Source organism: Salvia miltiorrhiza, chromosome 5 (assembly GCF_028751815.1).
Source record: "Salvia miltiorrhiza cultivar Shanhuang (shh) chromosome 5, IMPLAD_Smil_shh, whole genome shotgun sequence".
NCBI classification, from domain to species: Eukaryota; Viridiplantae; Streptophyta; class Magnoliopsida; order Lamiales; family Lamiaceae; genus Salvia; species Salvia miltiorrhiza.
Genome location: NC_080391.1, coordinates 16863046 through 16887350, shown reverse-complemented (window position 1 = coordinate 16887350; position 24305 = coordinate 16863046). Strand labels below are relative to the sequence as shown.

Below are 24305 nucleotides of genomic sequence, written 5' to 3'. Positions count from 1 at the left end.
AAATTGAAAAAAAAAATTGAAAGCTTAATAATAGTCACAAGGAGTACAATAAAAAAGTAAAATAAAGGATCTCAAAATGTACCTGAATAAGAGAAAATAGACAAATAGGAAGTGGTGAACGAGATTATTTGACTGAATAAATAATAAACCTAAAATTGTTAATATGTTGTTTGTTGGTGTTGGTGTATAACGTTTGTGTTCGGGACTTGGCCCACCATAGCTTATCAATAACACACACTTGGGCCCAATAACTGAAAAATGTGCTCACGAGCCACAAACAAACAAGCCCATGCAAACGTTATCCCCCAGCCCCACCAACCCAAAAAAGAAGAAATAAAATCGAATGCGAAAACTCGCTATATATCAATTCTTCTCTTTCTTTTCATTTGGCAAAACTAACACTCAAAGGTTAAATAATCAAATTTAAGAATGAAATCCTAGCAATTTTGGGGCAATCCTAAGCAGAGGTTGCAGAGTATTAGGATGAAACTTCCTAGCAAAAAGGTAGCAAACCGAGCTAACCTCGCCATTGTAGGTGCAATTGGACCCAAGCCGAACCCGGTTGAGGAACCCTTCACTTACATCATTTGCCTTAAACATAGTAGGATGCGAACCGCCCCCGGACCAATCGGTCCAAGTAACGGTCTGATTCGATGTCAAATTAGGACAAACTTTAGTTACCAAAGTTGGAAAGTAGTGCTCGTCCATGTAACACGGCGGCGCACAAAAGTTTCTAAAAATAGGGTAGTAGGTGACGTCCGATACTATGGCTAGGGCAAGCTCCCGATTGGCCTCGAACCACTGGGAGCCTTTGCGCCAATCGCGTAGGGCGATGGTGGGCCCCATCCGCCGGTTGTAGCGGCCCCGGCCTATCGGGCGGGGGTCGTCGAAGGCGCTGAGGAAGCTTTGGTTGGAGTTGATGAGGTAGTTGTAGACGGTGGAGAAGTTGAATATAGGGATGCATGATTCGGATAGTAGAACGAATCTCTCGTTGCTGAAGTCGAGAAGCGCGTTTGCTAAAAGACGCCTTTCTGCGTCGATCATACTCGATTTTCCCCATTGGACCAACTGTCAGAGAAGAAGAAGAGATCAAGGAATCGTTACAAGGGAAACACTTTCAAGATTAATGCAGCATACTTATCAGAAATCTCGGGACCAAACATAGCCAGATTGATAGAATATTATGATATTGAAAAAGTTTTAGTAATATATATAGAGACGTGGTTTAAATAATTTTTTTTATTTTTGCGTTATGTCTGTAAAATAAATGTATTGAACTCTAAATTTGCAAATACTGTAAATTGTTTATAGCTTTTACGAGTACTCTTTTTTCTCTTTAAAGTTTTTCATCTTAGGTTTATTTTAAAGAGATTTTAACGAGGCTCGGCCCTCGTTTGCGTTGCGCCTGTGCTTTCGGGGTTTTTTATTTTTTATTTCTCATTTTTTTAATAAAATTCCATTTCAGCAGTTAATTGTTAATAGCTTAAATGCAATTACTTGTGATTTCTAAGCAAAAAAAAAAAAAAAAAAAATTACAAATAAGTTTTTATTTGAGTCACTCCCTAATGTACATATACATTACATATATCGATTTGTGTCCGTATATTGAGTGTTTTTTCAACGTTGAATAAATTACAAATTGGTATTCAACTTTGAAAATATTTAGATAGCAAAAACAAAAACTATATAAATTAAGATAAAAAAAAATTTAAAAATAACCATACTTATTTTACTCCCACAATTCACAATATGCCCGTGACTTGGTATGAAATCTAGCTTTAAAATTTTAAGTTGTGAATTCGAGTCCATACATAATTCACAACTCGAAATTATTTTTTGTCGTGAATTTGAGTTTTTTATGTTATACTATTTAACACTTTGGAATTACTAATGATTGTGAATTCGAGTTTTTATACTATATATAATTCACAGTTTAAATATTATTGATTGTAAATTCGAGTATTTATGTTATATACAATTGATCACAGTCTAAATATTATTGATATAAATTCGAGTTTTTATGCTATAATTCACAATTTAGAATATTTTGGTTGTCACTTTGAATTTTATGTTTTAATTCATGACTAACATATATTCAAATTATGAATTAGTTGTGAATTTATAAACTAGTTTTGAATTTGAGAACATTAACCTCATCTAAATTCTTCTGAATCACTTTCGATAGCGAAAATAATGACAGAGACAAAGGAGACGAAGGAGACTACAAGTGGAGCATGAACATATAAGCTAAGAAGCACAAGATATGAAGACAGATGCATTGAGCGAGTTTAGTGAGAGAGGAGAGAAAGAGAGATGACAGAGAGAATAAGAAAATTACAGAGATGTAGAAGGAGAGTGAGAAGAAAGTGAGAAATCGACCAAAATAAATAAAAATAAAATAAGAACAATAATGTAATTTTACATAAGTATTGACTATTTTTTAAATTTTTTTATCTTAATCGATATTTTTTATTTTTATTATATGAGAATAAATAATTTTATGTAATGACTCTTCAATATTTCTACAATTTTACGATTATATCGCAAAGCGACGCTAAATTCTCATGTTGCGTGCCATCATTTTGAATGATGTAAATAATTAGATTAAATAGTTAAGCATGCATGTGTTTCCACATTATAGTTGGGGATGTCGTCGGAAATATTAGGTGAGTAGATAATTGTAAAAAATATAGAAATTAAAGTTGGGTATTAAAGAAAATGACGTACCTTACTCGGTATTGTACGCTTGTAGAATAGCGATGACTCGGAAGGTTGATAGGTGGAGTCGGGCGGCGTATGGAGGTAGATGGAGAAGAGCCCTTCATTTCCTTCGAAGAACATCTCCCACAGCGGCGCCAATGGCAGTCTCCCCCTCGTCAGGAACATGAAGGCGATTTTGGGAGTTCGATTGAAAGGTGGTTCCATGATACGAGGAGCCATGGACGCCCTCCACATCACCTCCTCGTCGCTCATCGAGTGCCAAACCTCACTCGGCAAAATCCACTCCTGCAACGTCGTCTGTCGAGTTGGGGAAGGAAACACCCGCGGAGGAAATGCGTTGAGAGAGGAGGCTGAGAGATCCTCGTAGACCATGAATCTTTTCAAGTGGTCGTTGATGATCATGCCCAACACTAACACAATGAACGCAACTGATAAACACAAGATTATAGTTGTCGCCACTTGGAATTTCCCATCTCTGATTTCTCTTCGGATGCGTAGGGACACTTCGGTTCCAACCATGATTTCTTTTTAGGAAATGAAGGTCAAGACTTGAGGGTATGGAAAGTAACAAGATCAAGAATGATGTGTGATGTTCTAGTTAATGCAATTGAGAGAAATGGGGGGAGGCTTTGCTTTCTCATGTGGTGCCGTGGTGAAAAAAGCATGGATTAGCTTAATTTTGGAAACAACACACACATGCATACTCACTAGAGAAGGATTATAGAACACGAGATATTAAAGATATTTAAATAATAAAATTACATCCCACCCCCCAAAATTACTAGTAGAAAAAAGCCCGATATTGGATGAAAGTGGACTATACTTTTTTGGCCCAGTACATCTTAGACCCTCCTCTTTGGGCCGATGCCCCATATCAATATGGTCTATTAAAACTTTTGCCACTTCAAAAAATTTACATGATGATGCTCCCTCTGTCTCATTACAAATGTCACACTCTTCATAATGAAATATCTCATTACAAATGTTTCATTCCTTTTTTGGCAATATATTATCTCTCTATACCTAATATTTAAATAATTTTCATCAACTCACTTTATCTACTTTCTACACATTTCTTAATTTCCATGCCCAAAAGTAATGAAACATTTATAATAGGACAGAGGGAGTACATATAAAAGATATGAGCTAAAAACAAGGAACATAGTTCTGCTATATAGAAACAAATAAATCAAGATCCTTCTATTGATATGAGCATGATACTAACTGAATCTTTTACAACAGATAATAGTTGGCAAATGTTCCAAATCTTTTTTGCTTTGTTTTTTCCTTGCGGATTAGGCGACTCGTTTTTGTTGGAACTAAGTATCTCTTGAACGGAGGTAAAGAAGAGCAGCAGAAGCTGCTGCGCCTGCTCCTGCAACTTTAACTATCTGTAGATGATGATGCTTAATGGAAAGCGCGCTGCATATAAGATAGTCCCACATCCAACGCGAAAAGAAATTCAGCTTGCAAGACGATTGAAATCTCTGCATTGAGAATTCCTGACATGGCAAACCAGAAGAGCTTCTTGTCAAACGCACACATACATGAACACCCAAACACACAGAAACGGGGGTGTTTCGGGGAGGGGGTTGGGGAGAGAAAACTCAAACCCAGTAAGCAATATTCATCTTGGTTATTTGTAATGAAGCTGCCCTACCTAAGATGATACAAAGTTGGCAAGGTCTTAAAGGAGTAGTAGCTTTCGTCGTGCTCATATTTTACCCATACTTGCTGCAAATTCAGCTATACTGCCTCTGTAATAATCTAGAGAGAAGTCCTGCATATTTCAGAGGAAAGTTTGGATTCTAATTCAGTAAGCAAGCTCTGGTGGAAGTACTAATTCAAATTTATGCCAATAATTTATGAAAATCAACAAGCATGCATGTGTAGCTTGGATGCCATGTTTTTTCTCCAAGCTAATGCTTATTTTTTAATCTAACATATAGAATATAAAGTACTCAAATGAAGAAACCTAGAAGATATAACGAGTAAGAGTAGTAGAATATTTTTGTTCTTGTGCTGGTCTTTAAGAGGCAATTTATGACTCGAACCACATAATGTGTGTGACAGTAGAGGAATGTTTGTCACAATATCTTAAAATTGAACATAAAAAAAAAAATAGAGAGAGAGTAACTTTCAGATAGGCTCATGTTACCTGAGGCAATTTATTCTGCAGGGCTAGATGATCAACATGGAGTCTCACATTTGATGCAGCATGGATCCATAGACTGCGATCAACATCAGCATATGTATGTTTTACAATGTCAAACAATGTTTTTGCTCCATCTTCAATAGCCTTCAAGATGGTAGATTCTCTCTGTCTGCGGTTTCTGAAAATTTGTAACAAGATCCGAAAGGATTGATAAATAGTCGGTCACTCAATACTCACTCTATGGGCTTATGTAATGCCGGGGATTCTTACTTGAGATACCCACAGAGCATGTGCTTCGGCCACATGTTAACTCTACCGTGCATTGGTATTAATACATGCGGGGACAACTCCATAAACTTGTATGTTGTGTCAAAGTATTCCTAATAAATAACAACATGCAAATCAATAAGATCTCGATTTTAATGGAGATAAATTGTGGAGATGATATTTCTAGTAAACTTACACTCATATTCCCACCAGCCGTAATATCCAAGAGTGCACTTCCTTGGCTGAAATAACACAGGTTTCATCAGTACACCACAACTTCAAATATGCACAAACAGAATGCTAGAGCTATAAATAGATGATAAAGGAGCATCATTTCGAGAGATCGTTATTTTTTAATGATTCATACCGCCAAATCTTCTTAGCTCATCTACAGTTCATCTTTCACAGTATTACTCAATCATATATTTGGATGCCATGATTTGATTCCTCCAATACTTTATTTCCAAGTACATGCATCTCTCTCTGTATATGTATCTCTATAACAGTTCGTAATAACAGAATCCAGATTTTTATCGGACAAAACTTACCCTACACAATGATCCCCCACTATCAATGAGTTAGTAGCAACATGAAGTAATGCAACATGGCCATCTGTATGCCCCTGGAGGTCACCATGAAAAGAAAAATCACAGTGAGTTCAAAGGAAAGAAGTGTTGGTTAACATCACATAGTACTTGGCACAGAAATTAAGAAGTAAACACTAAAGAAACAGAGAAAAAGGTATTAGGCACAATATATACCGGAGCTGATATGAATCTCAAGCGTTGGCCACCAATAGAGATTTCTTCAGATCCCATTACTGGAATATTTCCCAGAGACCAATCACCTACATCGGAAGTATTGCTGACATGTGTTTTAATGTGTTTAATAACCATATATGTGTTTATTCATTCAGACGCAGAACTCATTCATGAATCAAGAATATAATTTAGAATGTTAAAAAAAAAATGGGCATCTGACACCGAAAGCCTCGGGCTGGCAAATTGTGACAAGGACTTTCTCAGATAATTAATTATTCAATATGTAACAATTAACCTAATAAATTTGGTGTTAGGACGATGAGTACGTCACTGAACATAGACCAAGTAGAAAGTATCGTACCTTTCCCAATTCGTCTAGCTGTGTTCTCATGGGCCAAGAGAGTGGCATCAGGATTAGACTTCTGGACAACTGAGAGACCTGTAAGAACCCCAACGCTAATAATTAGTTACACAAGGAAGGAATAGAGGAAAAAAGAAGATAAATAAAAACAGACACCATATGATAAATTATAAATATCTGCAGTGAACAAAATAGGCCATGGTGAGAAGTGAAAGAACAAGATTTAGTCTTCAAGTCTTCAAGTTTTCTGACTAAACCACTACTGTACTTTTTTTATCTGAGAGGAACCACTAGTGTAACTTGACTGACCCCAAATATATTAATGAAGACCAAAAGAAATATTAGGCACAAAACAGGTTGTATAAAATGCTTACCATCGACATGATCATGATGATGGTGGGTGATAAACACGATCAACTTCCGCGGAAGTGCAGCAACAATTTGTTCCAGCTGACAGTGCAAAGCACTCATGTTACAGTGACATCACAGTGCAAAAAAAATAAAAAAAGAGAAAAGGTGATAGTAATTTTCTTTTTGTATCATGTAAAAGGCTTGATACCTCTTTGTGCATACCGGAGCTGCATCCAGGATCTACAATGAGAGCATCTCCTCTTGCGAGAAAATTATCACCACCGAAGTCATTATCACTTGTACCAGGCACAAAGATAATCAAGTTTGTAGTGTGGAAAGGCTTTGCTGTTCTGCTTTTCATCGGCACAAGATTAACACCAGGAGGGTATTCCTGCCAAATGAGAAAGAAACTGAAATTCTGTAAATAAAGTACAGTGTTTTCTTTCAAGCTTTGACAATACAAATTAACTTGGAAAATATAGAGCTGTGTGGATGTATTGATATACCAATCAGAGAAAACAGTGGAAAATCTACGTGATTATTTTTGGTGAAATCAAGGTCATAAACAAACTGTAATGAAATCCAACTGCAACCACGAAGAACAAACCTGACATCTCAAGGTGGAAGGAATATGCAAGTTTGTACTTTGAAGTGAATCATTCAGAAGACCAGAAACAACTAATGGCCCTATACGTTCATTCTGAGGTTTCACTTCCAGAAGCAAATCTGCACAACTTTGCGTGCTCATCCACTTGTAGCAATCTGCATGCAGTTACAACTATATAAGCCTTGTCAAAGATAAGCAACTATCAGTTATATTCTGTTCAAACAAAATGCCATAGAGTTCCAGATAACAAGTACTCCCTCCGTCCGCCAAGATTATGACAATTTGCTTGGGCACGGGATTTAATAAAATTGGTGATGATTTTGATGTAGTGGAGAAAGGGTCCCACCACTTTATGAGATGAGTGGTTGAGATTGAATTTTGAGTGGTTTTTTTGTAAATAAAGAGTGTTAGTAATGATAAAATATTAAAGAGGATGGTGGGACCATTGCCATAAAAGGAAAGTGACATAATTTTGGCGGACGCCCGAAATAGTAATTGTGACATAATCTTGGCGGACGGAGGGAGTATATTCTTTGTAAGAGAAACTAACATGTCTTTAATCATAGTACACATCATCAACCTTGCTTCATGTATATATCAGAAATAGCTAGACATACGACATACCAAATAGGAAAAGGTAATATTAAAAGGAAAACATAAGGCAACTATAGAAAAAGGACTTCTAATACTATCATTTTGGACAACAATTGTGGTGGTCAAAATTTTCAGACACATAGTACTCACGCAAAAGTTATAGGATTTCAGGATCTTTACTAAAAAGAGTGTTCCATTCTTCTTCTAAGCAATAGTATAATACTGGGTTACTCAATTTCTCCAAAATTCCATCTTACATCAGCCAATGAAGACAGATACTACAAGGAAAAATAAGGCTAACAAACCTTGTAACTTCCAATCATGAACTTCCAATTCTCCGACAATATACAAAGTCATAACTGGAACCCCTGGTCCAAATTCAGGCTCCTCTATTACCTTCAAGAGGTTCCACTTTATGTTCGTGGTCTTCTCATATCCCACTCGTCTGAGAACCTACACTAAAGCCATTGTTTAAAAGCCGGAATCTGTGAAATTATTCATGATCTCAGATAGTATAATGCAACTTAAAAATACATTTAGTTACAACGAAATTAAACATTCATATTAATCATAATTACCAATAATAGAAGGAAAGTAGATTTTTTGCAGAAAATATCCATAACATGACTTGTTCTTCCTTTATCTATTATAAAAAAATCTAGTGTGGAACCATCCAAAAATTTATTCACGAAACCCCTCTTAACCATGTGCGGATGACAGTTACAGAATGTTGATGATTTATCCCTTTCCACAGCAAAATGAGCATAAAGATAACAACTTTCTGCTAAATCCTGGTAGCTCCAACTGTAATACATCTCATGCCCCAAAATCTATTTCTCAAAGATCATTAAATACCGGACAATTCCCTCAATGTTGGCACTCAACAAATTAACAAGAGTTCCAGCTCAAATTCAAAACTTTTTACCCAAATAATTTATTAAATACCGGACAAGTCCCTCAATTTTGGCACTCAACAAATTCAAAATAAAAAGGAAGATGTGATGCAATGACTACCAGATCAGTAGCGGAGCCGACATCAAACTGATGCAACAATTCGGCCAGAGAATTGTCCTCAACTTGAAATTGAGCTTGACTAGGAGTCAACGAGCGATCAAGAAGTGATAATTGTGCAGAGGGCAAGTCCCAAAGATCAGAATCTTGATAGGAATCATACTCAGTGTCGTTGAATTTGGGAGGTAGGGTTTGCTTGGTGAGCAGGAATTGGGCGTTGTGTAGTGGATTCTTGATGATCACTGCCAAATTCACACTCTGTCTCTGCGTGCTCATAGCTGTTTTGCTTGAGGATGTGAGAAACTGAGATGCCGCGTCCTGTTTAAACTGAAAGGGGTTTGTTTGGTTATAAAGTATTTATGAAATTAATTACTCCTATTTGCGGAAATGAAGAAATCTCAACTTGTAGCTGCTGTGGTTGGTTGGATTAAATTTAGACTCGAATTACGATTAAACATTAATTAAGAATAAATCATTATTGTGTGAATAATTGGGTGGAGATTTAATGTGGAAGGCCGTTAGACTGCCAACTTTCTTAATCAAAGAAATAATAATTCGATAGTTCACAGTCCAATAATTATATAGTTAATCCTACGCAAAGGCTAAATCAGGCGGAAATAAATAACAATAAAGTTAAATAATTTACATTTTGCTTTTGTCTCAAAAAAAAAAAAAATACATTTTGCTTAATTAATAAATATTTTAGTTTCAAAACCTTTTCAATTGCTATGAAATATCTTGGAGTTCCCGAATGAACGCTTAAAAATATTTTTCAATTTCCAAAGCTATATGTGGTCGTTATTTTACTTACTTTATCTCATTTAAATAGTATACTCTCGCGTGATTCACGACGAGCATAAAAATTAAATAATAAGTATATTTAGTAAATAAATATCATATTTTTTTTAATTTATTACATATAAAAAAAGAAAAAATATACTCACACTCTAATTTTTTAGATGACTCGAACCCTCAATCTATTGATTGAAGGAGAAGCGTCGTACTAACATAATGCGCTTCACCGTCAAATAAATATAAATATTAAATATAATGAATAAAATTTATATAAATTTATGTTAAATTTTAGCAGAAAAAATTATAATTACATCATTTTATTTTCTTCACTAATATATATATATATATATATATATATATTATACACACACATTGAAACTTATAAATAATGCATATAATACAAACTTAGTAAATTTGATGATTTTTTTCATATTTTAAAATGAGTTAATGATATGAAATATTTACTGAAGATTGTGAAAATTAATAGTTGTTCACTCAACGTTATTTCAATAAATTATTCTTCAATTGTAATTATTACTGACGGAATTATCCTCGCCCTTATGTATTTTACGTACAAAAAAAAAAATAACAAGATCTATGTTATCTTTGTTTTCGCTCTCTCTCTCAAATCTTAATTTTCTCTATCATGCCTCTACCGCTCTGAATCGCTAATTCTCTCGCCGAATCATCGAGTTGCTCCCTCTATCTCTCTTTGACGAATTATTCTCTTTCTCTCTCATTCTCCGACGATCTCTTCTCTGATTTTTTTGTCTTCGCCTCCGTCAACATCCTCTTCTGCAGAATCCGGTGAAACATGAGTTTAAGGAGTTTCATATCTAAAAAGATGTAGCACGAAATAGTATGAATTCGTACTATCCGCACCAAAATATATTGTGTCAGTCGGATGAATAGATGGTCCAAATCTACCCATGAACACCATTCATTTTTGGAACGATCAAGATCCATAAGATATATGCGTGCCTCGAATAGTACAAAATTTATCATTTCACATCATTTGTACCAAGTGTATCGGCAAATACTATTTAGGATTCTACCGAAACCAATCTCGAAGCTTCCTTATAAGGTGTAACGCCCCGCTTTTCCCTAGCTAAATTTAGAGTAAATTTTGAACTTAGTAAGTAAGATGATTTACGCCGGAGAATTTGAAATAAATTTATTTTAATGCCAACAAAATGATTTACAAAATCTTTAAAAAAAAAAAATCATCTATTCAAATCTTTATGCATTTCATATTATTTAAAGTGATCATATGTGATTTATCTCTATGATTAAGTATTTATTTGTACATGATTTAATTAAAGTTTATGTTGGATTTTAACTATTTAATTATGTTGGGCTTGACAAATATTTATTTGGGCCTTAGTTTTTTTTCTATTGAAATGATATTCTATAAATACCAAAGCCCAAAAGCCCACACCAACCTCCTCATTTGTACCACAGCCATGAACAGTGTGTTTCACCATGCCTCTACAATTGCTACACTATTCACCCCATGCGCCCACTCCTACAAGTCATACAAAATCCCCTAATCTCAGGGATTTTGGGTAAATTTTTCAACGTCTCACCTCCCTCTTTTCAATCCTTCACGCATGCTTCTACTTTCTATTATTCGTCATTGCTCCTATAAAATATCATCCTCATTCATCTTCTCTCCTTACCACAACAACACAACTTCTACGGTAAAGAATTCTTCTTGTTTATTCAAGTCTCAATCTTCTCATTCATTTTCTAATATCAGCAGATTTCTTTCATATGCAGAGAAAACCATCAAATATCTGCCATTTTTATAGAAACCACCGAACAGAATTCATACAAAAAGGTTTCACCTTTCAATTCCTCTACTTATTCATTCATGCTCAACATCATAGTACGAATAAAACCAACTGTAGATAAAACAAAGAGATACTGAATATTGTTCTTACATTTGGTAACATAGATGAAAAGATTAAATGATACAGAAATGAAGAATTTATATGAACTGGACTTGTGGTGTGTCTGTTGCTGGTCATGAGAGTCGAGAGTAGAGGGGAGGGCAGCGACGGCTTCTCGCTGTCGTTCGCCGGAAGTCAGAGGGAGATGGGGGCGGTACGGTCGGCGGTGGCTCCGAGCTGCTGTCCGGCCGAGCAAAGGGAAGAGGAAGGCAGGAGCTAGGGCACGGCGGTAGTGGCGTGAAGCTACTACCTGCGGTCGCCGGAGTTTAGAGGGAAAGGCTGGATTGGGACCTTGACTGGAGTTCGGCGGCGGCGGCTTCATGGTCGTGCAGCCGCTGGGAATCGTAGGAGGGAGTGAGATAGAGAGGTGGAGAGGGAGATGGGTGTAAGGGTGACGGCCTCGTCGGAATCGAAGGGGTGGCGTCTGGGTTTGGGGATTTAGGGCTCGGAGGCGGCGACTTAGTCGGCGTTTCGTCCGGAGCAGGAGATAGGGAGGAAGGACAGAGGGTGTAGAGAAAGAGGAGACGAGAGGGGGAGATCGGAGAGAGAGAACGAGGGAGTCAGGGGGGCGGCGGCGTGGCCGGCGGCGGCTACCGCCGCAGGGAAGAAGAGAGAGGGTAGTGTGGCGTGCGCTGGTGTGTGTGTTGTGTGACTTGCGTGTGATTTTGAGTGTGTGCGTGTAAAAGAAGAGGAAGAAAGAACTTTGGGCCAAGTATTTGGGCCGATTTTTATGAGTGATGGGCTTCGATTTTTAAATAGATTTGGGCTGTGATTTTTAAAAGCTTGGGCCGATTTTTAATTTTATTTAGCTGGGCCCGATTTATTTTATTCAGTCTGGGCCATTCATATTTTATTGAGTTGGGCCTCATCTTTTAAAATTATATGGGCTATTATTTATTTAAGCATGAGCTCTATTTCATCTATTTAAATGGCTTCCCTATTTTATTTAATTAGACTATTAATTAGTTTGATTAATTATTTTTAAAGACTTTGGATTGCCTTCAATTAATTAAATTGGGCTTTCTTATTTTTAATTAATTGAACTATTATTAGTTTGATTAATTTATTTAAAGGATAATTTTTATAATAATATTAAATTATTATTAAGTGCATATTTTAAGTAATTACTTATCATATGCTAAGCATGACATGACATTTCATTTGCATCATGAAATAAAAAGTATTTATGATTTAATTGGTTTTATTTATAATTCCAATTATTAAAGAAAGATGAGTAAGAATATTGTTGGTGTTCTTAACTCAAGAGAAATGTTTTCAATTATTTATTCATTAAATTTTGAAAACCCGGCTAAGTGAATCATAGAATATTAAGCACTTCACCATGAATTAAGATTAGCTTCACGAGACCTATTAAGAATAGAATTTCTTGTAGGCTTTGTGACCAGGGGGATTAGCGCTGCTTTCCCAAGACAGGTTTTTATGTGTATGATCTTCAGGCTTTGCCTATCCAGGTGGGCTTACTTTCCAAATGTACAAAGTATGATTGAGTTATTAAGCTCTAAATGTTTTCAATGAAATGAAAATTGTTTATTTAATGTAATGAAAACTGTTTATCCAATAAAATATTTTGTGCACTCTGCTCTGTTTAAGGCTCGCATAAGTTAATCGATCGAGGTTCTCTTATGACCTAACACGTTGTTTGAGAATTGTGTACACCTATTAGCTGACTCGGTGGGTTGATCTCCATTCGGGCACTAATCATGTATGAGGCGTTATAAGGGTGCTCGACGGGATGTGTTCCGGAGCATTGGGTCCCAAATGGGAACTTGGCTGGGTTACGCCCTCAGTCCAAGCAAGCGGGAGAAATGGATCCGTCGGTGGCTAAAAGGTCCGGGATCACAGCGAGTAACGGAAAGGGAGTGTGACATGTGCGCACAAATGAAAAAAATGTTTTAACATGCTTAGAAGTACTTCTTTCAATTTAAAACCTTCTAAGTCATGTCAAGTATAATTAGATAAACTGCTCTTTACAAAAATATAAAATGTTTATGAAAATGCATGCCCACTAAGTACATTAGTACTTAGCCCAAAAATACTTTCAAATGTTTTCAGGTTGGCTGGCTGGTGCTGACGGGACGGAGCTGAGGCTAGCGATAAATTCCTATGATAGACTTCCGCTGTAGCAATTACTCTTATACATCTTTTGTTTTCTCAACTTAAGATGACTTCATGTCGAGCTTAAATTTGAAATTCTAGTTTTATGCTAATGAATGTTGGTTGTCAGAAACATGAAACAAAACTTGTGATCCAAAGGGGCATAGCCCGACTTTCTATCCTATTTTGGGTTTTAACGAGGTATTTCCCTTGTTTATTTCTATGAATTATTCACACCTCGATTATATTTATTCCTTCAAGAATTGGGGTGTGACAGAATGGTATCAGAGCATGAGTTTTCTTTCATGTTTCTGATAACCATAAGCTTTTGATGTTGAGTCTAAAATAGTATCTCTAGACTTCTAAGAATGTCAATAGCCCTCAGCTCGCCGTCACACTGCCGCAACTAAGGTACGATAATAGTTTCAAAAATATATATGTATATTCAAAGTTATGAAAATTTTCAAGAAAATGTGTGCCTTATGTTTATGATGTTATGTGAACTGCAAATTATTCTTCATGTTGTTATTTTGGGTCTCTGACTCATATAACTAAGCTCAATGTCGTGTTTGGGACTACCCGAGCCCTTAACGAATCAATGTATGTATGTATGTATGTATGGTCGAGTTAGATTCCTTGAATCTTTCCAGCATAAGCAAAGTTTTTCATCAAAGGGACATTTAATGTCCATATGACTCAAAATTTCAAAGAAAGCAAATATATGTATGTATGTATGAATGAATGATGAGAAAGTTTTATGTTATCATTTTAGGTTCACTACCTATATGATTAGAATGATGAGTTCTTTTACAAACTGTTTGAGAACCACCCAAGAATGTCTTAAGAATGTTAGTCATGATAGCACCGCTAGAACGGCATAGAATGGATTTATATGGTACCAATGATTTATGATTGAACTACTTAGAAGTAAGTGCTTAAGTTAGAAGTTCAATTAGAGCCTTATAAGAGATAAGATGTTGACATGATTGGGGGCGAAGCTCCCATTTGACTGAGTGACTCGCCGTGCTGGGTCTGGCCAGCCCACATGACTATGATCTCGGTGATTGTCAATTTAGTCATCCCAATGTATAAACTCGTACTATATAGTTGTCCCAATAAGATCTTCTTTGATTACGATAAGCATAGTATGATTAGAATGAGTTCATTTGTCAACAGTTCTCGAGACATGAGAAGTAGCATTTTCACGATTAGAAAATGTGATAAGCATCAAGCTATGTAGGTGCACTGATAGTGAATGTCTAGTACTCCAAACTAGATTTCCCAAGTATGCAATTTCGAGGACGAAATTTTTATAAGGAGGGAGGGATGTAACGCCCCGCTTTTCCCTAGCTAAATTTAGAGTAAATTTTGAACTTAGTAAGTAAGATGATTTACGCCGGAGAATTTGAAATAAATTTATTTTAATGCCAACAAAATGATTTACAAAATCTTTAAAAAAAAAAAATCATCTATTCAAATCTTTATGCATTTCATATTATTTAAAGTGATCATATGTGATTTATCTCTATGATTAAGTATTTATTTGTACATGATTTAATTAAAGTTTATGTTGGATTTTAACTATTTAATTATGTTGGGCTTGACAAATATTTATTTGGGCCTTAGTTTTTTTTCTATTGAAATGATATTCTATAAATACCAAAGCCCAAAAGCCCACACCAACCTCCTCATTTGTACCACAGCCATGAACAGTGTGTTTCACCATGCCTCTACAATTGCTACACTATTCACCCCATGCGCCCACTCCTACAAGTCATACAAAATCCCCTAATCTCAGGGATTTTGGGTAAATTTTTCAACGTCTCACCTCCCTCTTTTCAATCCTTCACGCATGCTTCTACTTTCTATTATTCGTCATTGCTCCTATGAAATATCATCCTCATTCATCTTCTCTCCTTACCACAACAACACAACTTCTACGGTAAAGAATTCTTCTTGTTTATTCAAGTCTCAATCTTCTCATTCATTTTCTAATATCAGCAGATTTCTTTCATATGCAGAGAAAACCATCAAATATCTGCCATTTTTATAGAAACCACCGAACAGAATTCATACAAAAAGGTTTCACCTTTCAATTCCTCTACTTATTCATTCATGCTCAACATCATAGTACGAATAAAACCAACTGTAGATAAAACAAAGAGATACTGAATATTGTTCTTACATTTGGTAACATAGATGAAAAGATTAAATGATACAGAAATGAAGAATTTATATGAACTGGACTTGTGGTGTGTCTGTTGCTGGTCATGAGAGTCGAGAGTAGAGGGGAGGGCAGCGACGGCTTCTCGCTGTCGTTCGCCGGAAGTCAGAGGGAGATGGGGGCGGTACGGTCGGCGGTGGCTCCGAGCTGCTGTCCGGCCGAGCAAAGGGAAGAGGAAGGCAGGAGCTAGGGCACGGCGGTAGTGGCGTGAAGCTACTACCTGCGGTCGCCGGAGTTTAGAGGGAAAGGCTGGATTGGGACCTTGACTGGAGTTCGGCGGCGGCGGCTTCATGGTCGTGCAGCCGCTGGGAATCGTAGGAGGGAGTGAGATAGAGAGGTGGAGAGGGAGATGGGTGTAAGGGTGACGGCCTCGCCGGAATCGAAGGGGTGGCATCTGGGTTTGGGGATTTAGGGCTCGGAGGCGGCGACTTAGTCGGCGTTTCGTCCGGAGCAGGAGATAGGGAGGAAGGACAGAGGGTGTAGAGAAAGAGGAGACGAGAGGGGGAGATCGGAGAGAGAGAACGAGGGAGTCAGGGGGGCGGCGGCTACCGCCGCAGGGAAGAAGAGAGAGGGTAGTGTGGCGTGCGCTGGTGTGTGTGTGTTGTGTGACTTGCGTGTGATTTTGAGTGTGTGCGTGTAAAAGAAGAGGAAGAAAGAACTTTGGGCCAAGTATTTGGGCCGATTTTTATGAGTGATGGGCTTCGATTTTTAAATAGATTTGGGCTGTGATTTTTAAAAGCTTGGGCCGATTTTTAATTTTATTTAGCTGGGCCCGATTTATTTTATTCAGTCTGGGCCATTCATATTTTATTGAGTTGGGCCTCATCTTTTAAAATTATATGGGCTATTATTTATTTAAGCATGAGCTCTATTTCATCTATTTAAATGGCTTCCCTATTTTATTTAATTAGACTATTAATTAGTTTGATTAATTATTTTTAAAGACTTTGGATTGCCTTCAATTAATTAAATTGGGCTTTCTTATTTTTAATTAATTGAACTATTATTAGTTTGATTAATTTATTTAAAGGATAATTTTTATAATAATATTAAATTATTATTAAGTGCATATTTTAAGTAATTACTTATCATATGCTAAGCATGACATGACATTTCATTTGCATCATGAAATAAAAAGTATTTATGATTTAATTGGTTTTATTTATAATTCCAATTATTAAAGAAAGATGAGTAAGAATATTGTTGGTGTTCTTAACTCAAGAGAAATGTTTTCAATTATTTATTCATTAAATTTTGAAAACCCGGCTAAGTGAATCATAGAATATTAAGCACTTCACCATGAATTAAGATTAGCTTCACGAGACCTATTAAGAATAGAATTTCTTGTAGGCTTTGTGACCAGGGGGATTAGCGCTGCTTTCCCAAGACAGGTTTTTATGTGTATGATCTTCAGGCTTTGCCTATCCAGGTGGGCTTACTTTCCAAATGTACAAAGTATGATTGAGTTATTAAGCTCTAAATGTTTTCAATGAAATGAAAATTGTTTATTTAATGTAATGAAAACTGTTTATCCAATAAAATATTTTGTGCACTCTGCTCTGTTTAAGGCTCGCATAAGTTAATCGATCGAGGTTCTCTTATGACCTAACACGTTGTTTGAGAATTGTGTACACCTATTAGCTGACTCGGTGGGTTGATCTCCATTCGGGCACTAATCATGTATGAGGCGTTATAAGGGTGCTCGACGGGATGTGTTCCGGAGCATTGGGTCCCAAATGGGAACTTGGCTGGGTTACGCCCTCAGTCCAAGCAAGCGGGAGAAATGGATCCGTCGGTGGCTAAAAGGTCCGGGATCACAGCGAGTAACGGAAAGGGAGTGTGACATGTGCGCACAAATGAAAAAAATGTTTTAACATGCTTAGAAGTACTTCTTTCAATTTAAAACCTTCTAAGTCATGTCAAGTATAATTGGATAAACTGCTCTTTACAAAAATATAAAATGTTTATGAAAATGCATGCCCACTAAGTAAATTAGTACTTAGCCCAAAAATACTTTCAAATATTTTCAGGTTGGCTGGCTGGTGCTGACGGGACGGAGCTGAGGCTAGCGATAAATTCCTATGATAGACTTCCGCTGTAGCAATTACTCTTATACATCTTTTGTTTTCTCAACTTAAGATGACTTCATGTCGAGCTTAAATTTGAAATTCTAGTTTTATGCTAATGAATGTTGGTTGTCAGAAACATGAAACAAAACTTGTGATCCAAAGGGGCATAGCCCGACTTTCTATCCTATTTTGGGTTTTAACGAGGTATTTCCCTTGTTTATTTCTATGAATTAGTTGCACCTCGATTATATTTATTCATTCAAGAATTGGGGTGTGACATAAGGTATGCCCAGAACTAGGATTCAATGGTGAAGATCTCCAGTGGTATCTATTTAAAATAATTGTAAATTTAATTTTAGCATATACTCCCTCCGTCCACTAATTCAAGGCCTTCTTTCCTTTTTGGGACGTCCACCAACTCAAGACCTATCAATTTTTAGTAAGTTTTTATTTATATTTAATTGGTGGGTCCCAAAACAATACATTTTTTCTCCACTCAACTAATAAACAATACATTAATTATGGGTCCCTTTCTCCACTCAACTAATAAAAATTCACTTTTTCTTAAAACCCGTGTTTTGCTACTTAGGTCATGAATTAGTGGACGGAGGAAGTAGTTTTTTTTTTCTTTCCTTAAAAAGAAATTTAATTTTGACATATAGTTATATTTGCGAGATTTCATTTTTTTGTTCCTTTTTTGTGATTTTTGTAATTGTATTTGTAGTTGGATTTATTGTAAAAATGAAGAAGATAAATAAAATATCGTTACACATTTGTGTTATTTTGTGTTGATTCGTACTATTCATCCTAAAGATTTTTCGTGACATATCTTGGTGCGAATATGTTGTTTCGTACCATTCGTCTCAAGATATGTTATGTCATATATTGGGACGATTGGCATGAACTGACTTATTTGCACCATTCATTCAAATGTATGTCGTGTCAAATATTGGGACGAATGGTACAAAATGAACGATATGCACCATTTGTTCGAAGGTATGTCGTGCCAAATTTTGGGACAAATCATTCATCCCAAATAATCATATGCCAAATGTTGTGATTAATGGTGTGGAATTGATACATCCGCATCATTCATGCCAAGTTCTGTCGCACAATTGTTGGCACGAATGTGCCATTTCATATAATTCGTGCCAAAGTCTTAGGGCTGCCATGGGCTAATCGGGCCCGGTGGTTCGGCCCGAAAGTCAACGGTTCGGGCCCAGACCGTTGATCACGGGCCGGTTCCGAGACCAGACCGTCTAAAGCAAAGGGCCGGTTACGATTTAGCAATTCTCGAACCTTGAACTGTCGGTTCAACCCGTGAACCGGAGGTTCCAGCCCGGGATGCGAGGCGGCAGGTGGTGGCAGGTGGCAGGCCGTAAGGGCGGCATGGTGGCAGTTTGACTGCAGGCCTGGGGGGACACGGCAGGAGAGGCGGAATCGGCGGTTTTTGGCGGTGAATCGCCGGTTCTCGTCCGATTTTCAATTTTTTTTATTTATTTTTTTTAAAATTCAAATTCAAATTTCTCCTATCCAATTTTATCTATAAATACCCACCTTCTTCCACCTTCAAACTCACCTCATTGTGTTAACAATTCTACACTCTCTTCTCTTCTACTTCTAATTCTCCTTCATTCTTTATGTGCTATTGCTCTTACTCTTGCTCTAGAATTCGTTTGTTATTCTCTTGCTTAATTGCTTTACTTTATTATTCTTGTTTTACATTATATTACTACTAATACTACTACTAAGTACTAAATACTATGTTATACTATATATTTCAATCACACTATCACTACACTCACTTGCTTTACTTTATTGTTCTTGTTTTACATTATATTACTACTAGTACTGCTACTAAGTACTAAATATTATATTATACTATATATTTCAATTACACTATCGCTACACTCACTTGCTTTATTTTATTGTTATTGCTTTACATTATATTACTAGTAGTACTACTACTAAGTACTAAATATTATCTACTATACTATATATTTCAATTACACTATCACTTCACTCACTTGCTCATTTACTTTATTGTTCTTGCTTATTATTCTCTAACCTCTATTATCTATATACTCTTCTCTACTTGTTTATTTGTTATCATGTATCATGGTCGTGGTAATCGTGGCAAGTCTATCAATGTCGACTCCGAAGAAGAGATTGATAGCACATGGAGAGTAAGCATGCCGTCGAGTATGGAATCCATACAACTCAAACTCAACTACATCCCGAAGCTTTCGAAGGCCAATGTAATGAACAAGGTAATGTTTTATGGAAATTTGATCCACAAAATGCTCAAAATTACATGGCTCGTTTTGTTTCAATAGAGCATTTGCCTTTTATGTTTGCCGATAAAATATCTTTTGAACATACTATGAAAAATGCTTATAATCCCGCCGCCAAAAAAATTGGTCGAACTACTATGTGCAAGGTTATTAGGCGACAAGTCGAAGAAAAAAACATGATTTAAGAAAATATTTTAACCATTTAAATCAAAAAAATTCTATATGTTCCGACATATGGAGTGATTCTTACCAAAAAAAAAAAATCTTATATGAGTGTTACTTGTCATTGGGTTGATGAAAGTTGGTTAATTCAAAAACATTTAATTGCATTTAGAGATTTTAATGAAATATATAACGCTACTAACATTGCTCAATTGATTATTTCTGTTTTAAATGAGTATCGCTTGTTAAATAAGATATTTTCTACTGGATTTGATAATGCATCCGCTAACACCACATCCATTCCCGAGTTAGTTGCCGCATGCTCACCCTCTTTTAATGGTAGGTATTTTCACGTTCAATGTATTTGTCATATTTTAAACCGATGTGTACAAGATGCTTATACTCTTATTAATGATGTTGTTGATCCCATTAGACAAGCCGTTAATATTTTACATAAAAAAGCTAGTATTGGCAAAAATTGGCAAAAATATTGTCGTGTTAAAAAATTCGATATACGAATTTTGTTAAAGATGTTTCTACACGTTGGAATTCAACATTTGGCATGCTTGCATCTACCATGGAACATATTGATCATTTATGTGATTTTTTTAGACAAACTCCCGAGGCTAACTTGCTTTTATTGTCCTCGTATTGGACAAGATGTGGTAGTTTATTTCAACTTTTAAAGGTTTTTCAAATGCTACTAAGGATTTATCCGGTGTTTATTATTGCACTAGTATTAAAGTTTTAGAATATTGCATGTATATTGGTATTGCTTTAAATGATTGTTATAAAAAAACCAATTTGAATGACATATCATATCAAATGATCCTTAAGTGGCTTAAATATTTTATTGAAATTTCCAATATTTTTTTAGTTGCTAAAATTATAGATCCTACAATAAAAATTGTCGGTGTTTATCGCATGTTAGAAATTTATTATGGTACCTTTAGGGAAATTTATGAGAAAATATTAGAAAATAATGAAGTGCTAGAATGGGACCTTCCCGAATTAGATGCTATTAAACTTAGAATAGATAGCACAATTAGGATCTTGTTTAATGACTATGAATAAAAATATATGCATGCAAATCCCTCATACTCTTCAAGTGGTACTAGTAGTTCACAAGGTCAATATGACTCCTCCACCTTAGGAAGTAGTTTTGATCAAAACGAATGGGCTCAAGCCGCATATTCATTTATGCATACACAAAGGAATTGTACTACTAATTAATGAGTTAGACATATCTTTGTCTAGTACACTTGCTTTCAAAATTGTAGGTGGTCAACAATTGAACGTCTTGAAATGGTGGTCCACGCACGAGAGGGAATATCCCATACTCGCCACCATGGTCAAGGAGTTATTCGCGGTTCTGACGGTCTCCGTCGAGCAAACATTTAGCGTTGGTGGACTTGTCTTGGACGAAAGAAGAAGCGACATGGATCCTCGAAACATGGAGGCCACCATGTTGCTTGATGATTGGTCCAAAGCCGAGTTGCGAGCTCAAGAGAACCAATGGGATCAAGTCGACGAGAGCCCAAACGATGAATTCACTGAGTCCGAACGATCCGAGGCCGAGGAGGACTACGATTAGGTAAGTTAAGGTAAGAGAACTACGTGGGCTTTGATTCTTCATTATTCAATGAAGATACGTAGGCCACTCAATTTTAATATACATATATATATATACGTATATATATATATACATATATATATATATATATATATATATATTAAAATTGAGTTCAAACCCTTTATTATTTTTCCCCCCATTTTAGACAACTTTCTTTTGGAATTATTATAGTGAATTAGTTATTTAGTTAGTATTAGTTAGTTTACTTATTCAATTTTGAAGATTGTAATTTGTATCCTTGTAATATTTTTTTGTACATAGAATTAATTCAATAAAGATATCAATTTTTATGCATTATTTTGATTGTCAATGTGTTAGAATTATTTTTCATTTATTTTATTTCAATTTAGAATTATTTTTCCTTTATTGTATTTCAACTTTCAATACAAGTCATTTAATTTTAAAAAATATTTTGATTGTCAAGTTTATAACTTGTTATAAATTTAAAAATATGACATAAAAAATATTCTTTAAGATGACACAAGTATTATTTAAGATGACATAAAAAATATTATTTCAAAAAATATATTAATTGTTGGTGAAACGAGAAACCAACACCTAAACTAGAGCGATAATTATAAGTTATACCTAGTTGATTAGCTGAAGAAGACGAAGAAAACAATTTGGAAAGCTAGAACACAAGAGAGAATTTGCTGCTGTATTCGAAAATGAGAGATAACGTCGAGTACAAGAGAGCACGTATGTCCTATTTATAGATTACAAATGAAGGGTAAAACAGTAAATTCCTCTGTGGCGCATGCGCCTTGCATGTTTGAGGGTAGAATGGTAACTTTGCCTTCACGCGGAAGACTTCCCCGCACTTTCCAGTGATTCCGCTGATGAAGACCGTTCCTCTGGCGAAGGCTGCTTCTCTGGCCAAGGTGACTTCTCTGCCATATTCATTCCGCTGGTGGAGCCGGTTCCTCTGATTTACATCATTTCCCTACTCTGCACATATCACTCCTCATCAATTGTCATGTTTATAAATTTTCAACACAAGTCATTTAATTTAAAAAGATGACATAAAAAATATTACATGTTTATAACTTATTATAAATTTCCACAATTCCACACATAGAGAATAAGAATTATTTTGATTGTCACTTGACTTGTTTGTAAGTTATTATATTATTTAAGATTTTTAAGTTGAGTAAAACTTTTGAAATTTCATCACAAATCATTTAATTTCAAAAAAAAAAAGTCTCGAAAACTGCCAGTTTTCGGCCAAGAATCGCAGGTTCAGGCCCGAAACCAGCGGTTTTCAGCCCGGTGGCAACCCTACAAAGTCTGTCCCACTAGTACTTGTGACGAATAGTGCGAAATTGTATATTTGCACCATTCGTTCAAAGTGTGCTTCGCCCTTGGCTCGATCGACTTTTCGACCGAGGTGAAAAATCTATCTCAAAACTCATCATTATGCATACGCACAATATAGTGCTCAGGGTCCCGCAAAGTGATGGCGGCGGGGGCACGTCTCTTTCTCGGAGGCATGGTACCTGTTAAAAATTTGAGAAATTAGCTCACAACTATACCAACAAAGATACATCTCTATCAATAGAAATTTTGCTCCTATCGAACAACCATAAACAGTATCCATGTAATTAAGCAAAGACTATAAAATAGACCCAAATGTCACAAGCAATAAATATGTCCAACTCAATTAACAAGACACCAGATGTAGGATCATCAAGGGAAAAATCATAATACATTTCTTGAACTCCAATAGACTCAAATCACCCACAACATTTTCTATATCCGTAATCATTGCCTAAGTAATCAATGCACAAGTAAACAAGAAAATATATATAGCAAAAATTCAATTCCTAGTAACTCCAATTAGGGTTGGGAATCGGGTCGAGATCGGGTACCCGTACCCGATCCCGAATAAGGCCAAAATCCTATACCCGATCCCAAACCCGAAAAAAAATTGGGTATTCTAATACCCGAGTCGGGTATTCGGGTACCCTAAATTACCCGATCAAACCGAGTCGGGTATTAGGGTACCCTAAATTACCCGATCAAAATTGCATCTTTCAAGTCAAACTGTGAAAATCAGGTATTTCGGGTATTAGGGTACCTGAATTACCCGATTTGGCTTAATCGGGTAATAGGGTACCCTAATACCCGAAAATACCCTATTTTTTTTATAAAAAAATTCGAAAATAATTTTAAAATATATATATTAAAATTTCGGGTAGGACTACTGAACTAGGGTTTGAAAAATTGAAAGTTG

General features: G+C 36.0%; 2 protein-coding genes across 3 annotated transcripts; both read right to left on the bottom strand.

The window, feature by feature from the left end:
* Window positions 1-378: 378 nt before the first annotated feature.
* LOC131025579 (glycosyltransferase BC10-like) lies at window positions 379-3240 on the bottom strand. The gene is made up of 3 exons (XM_057955379.1): window positions 2728-3240; window positions 2153-2221; window positions 379-1068 (listed from the first exon to the last, which is right to left on the bottom strand). The coding sequence occupies exons 1-3, from the start codon at window positions 3238-3240 to the stop codon at window positions 424-426; spliced, it is 1227 nt and encodes a 408-aa protein (XP_057811362.1). The 3' UTR covers window positions 379-423.
* A 628-nt stretch (window positions 3241-3868) lies between these two features.
* LOC130986411 (uncharacterized) lies at window positions 3869-9252 on the bottom strand. 2 transcript variants are annotated; one of them, XM_057909812.1, is made up of 12 exons: window positions 8832-9252; window positions 8123-8270; window positions 7224-7378; window positions 6825-7007; window positions 6640-6715; window positions 6266-6343; window positions 5905-5990; window positions 5692-5765; window positions 5340-5385; window positions 5147-5256; window positions 4880-5054; window positions 3869-4223 (listed from the first exon to the last, which is right to left on the bottom strand). In XM_057909812.1, the coding sequence occupies exons 1-12, from the start codon at window positions 9102-9104 to the stop codon at window positions 4041-4043; spliced, it is 1587 nt and encodes a 528-aa protein (XP_057765795.1). In that variant the 5' UTR covers window positions 9105-9252; the 3' UTR covers window positions 3869-4040. The 2 variants fall into 2 exon arrangements, with proteins under 2 accessions (XP_057765795.1, XP_057765796.1); XM_057909813.1 differs by having other exon boundaries at window positions 3897-4501.
* Window positions 9253-24305: the final 15053 nt, after the last annotated feature.

Excerpts from the sequence above, each read along its gene's own strand:
- LOC131025579 (XM_057955379.1), bottom strand. The coding sequence starts at position 3,240 with ATGGTTGGAACCGAAGTGTCCCTACGCATCCGAAGAGAAATCAGAGAT. Across the intron at positions 2,222-2,727 it reads AGCGTACAATACCGAGTAAG|TCTCCTTCGTCTCCTTTGTC; the intron begins GTACGTCATTTT and ends CTCCACTTGTAG. Across the intron at positions 1,069-2,152 it reads TTCAGAAGAATTTAGATGAG|TTGGTCCAATGGGGAAAATC; the intron begins GTTAATGTTCTC and ends CTTCTCTGACAG.
- LOC130986411 (XM_057909812.1), bottom strand. The coding sequence starts at position 9,104 with ATGAGCACGCAGAGACAGAGTGTGAATTTGGCAGTGATCATCAAGAAT. Across the intron at positions 7,379-8,122 it reads TCATGATTGGAAGTTACAAG|ATTGCTACAAGTGGATGAGC; the intron begins GTTTGTTAGCCT and ends AACTGCATGCAG. Across the intron at positions 5,257-5,339 it reads CGGCTGGTGGGAATATGAGT|GAATACTTTGACACAACATA; the intron begins GTAAGTTTACTA and ends GTTATTTATTAG.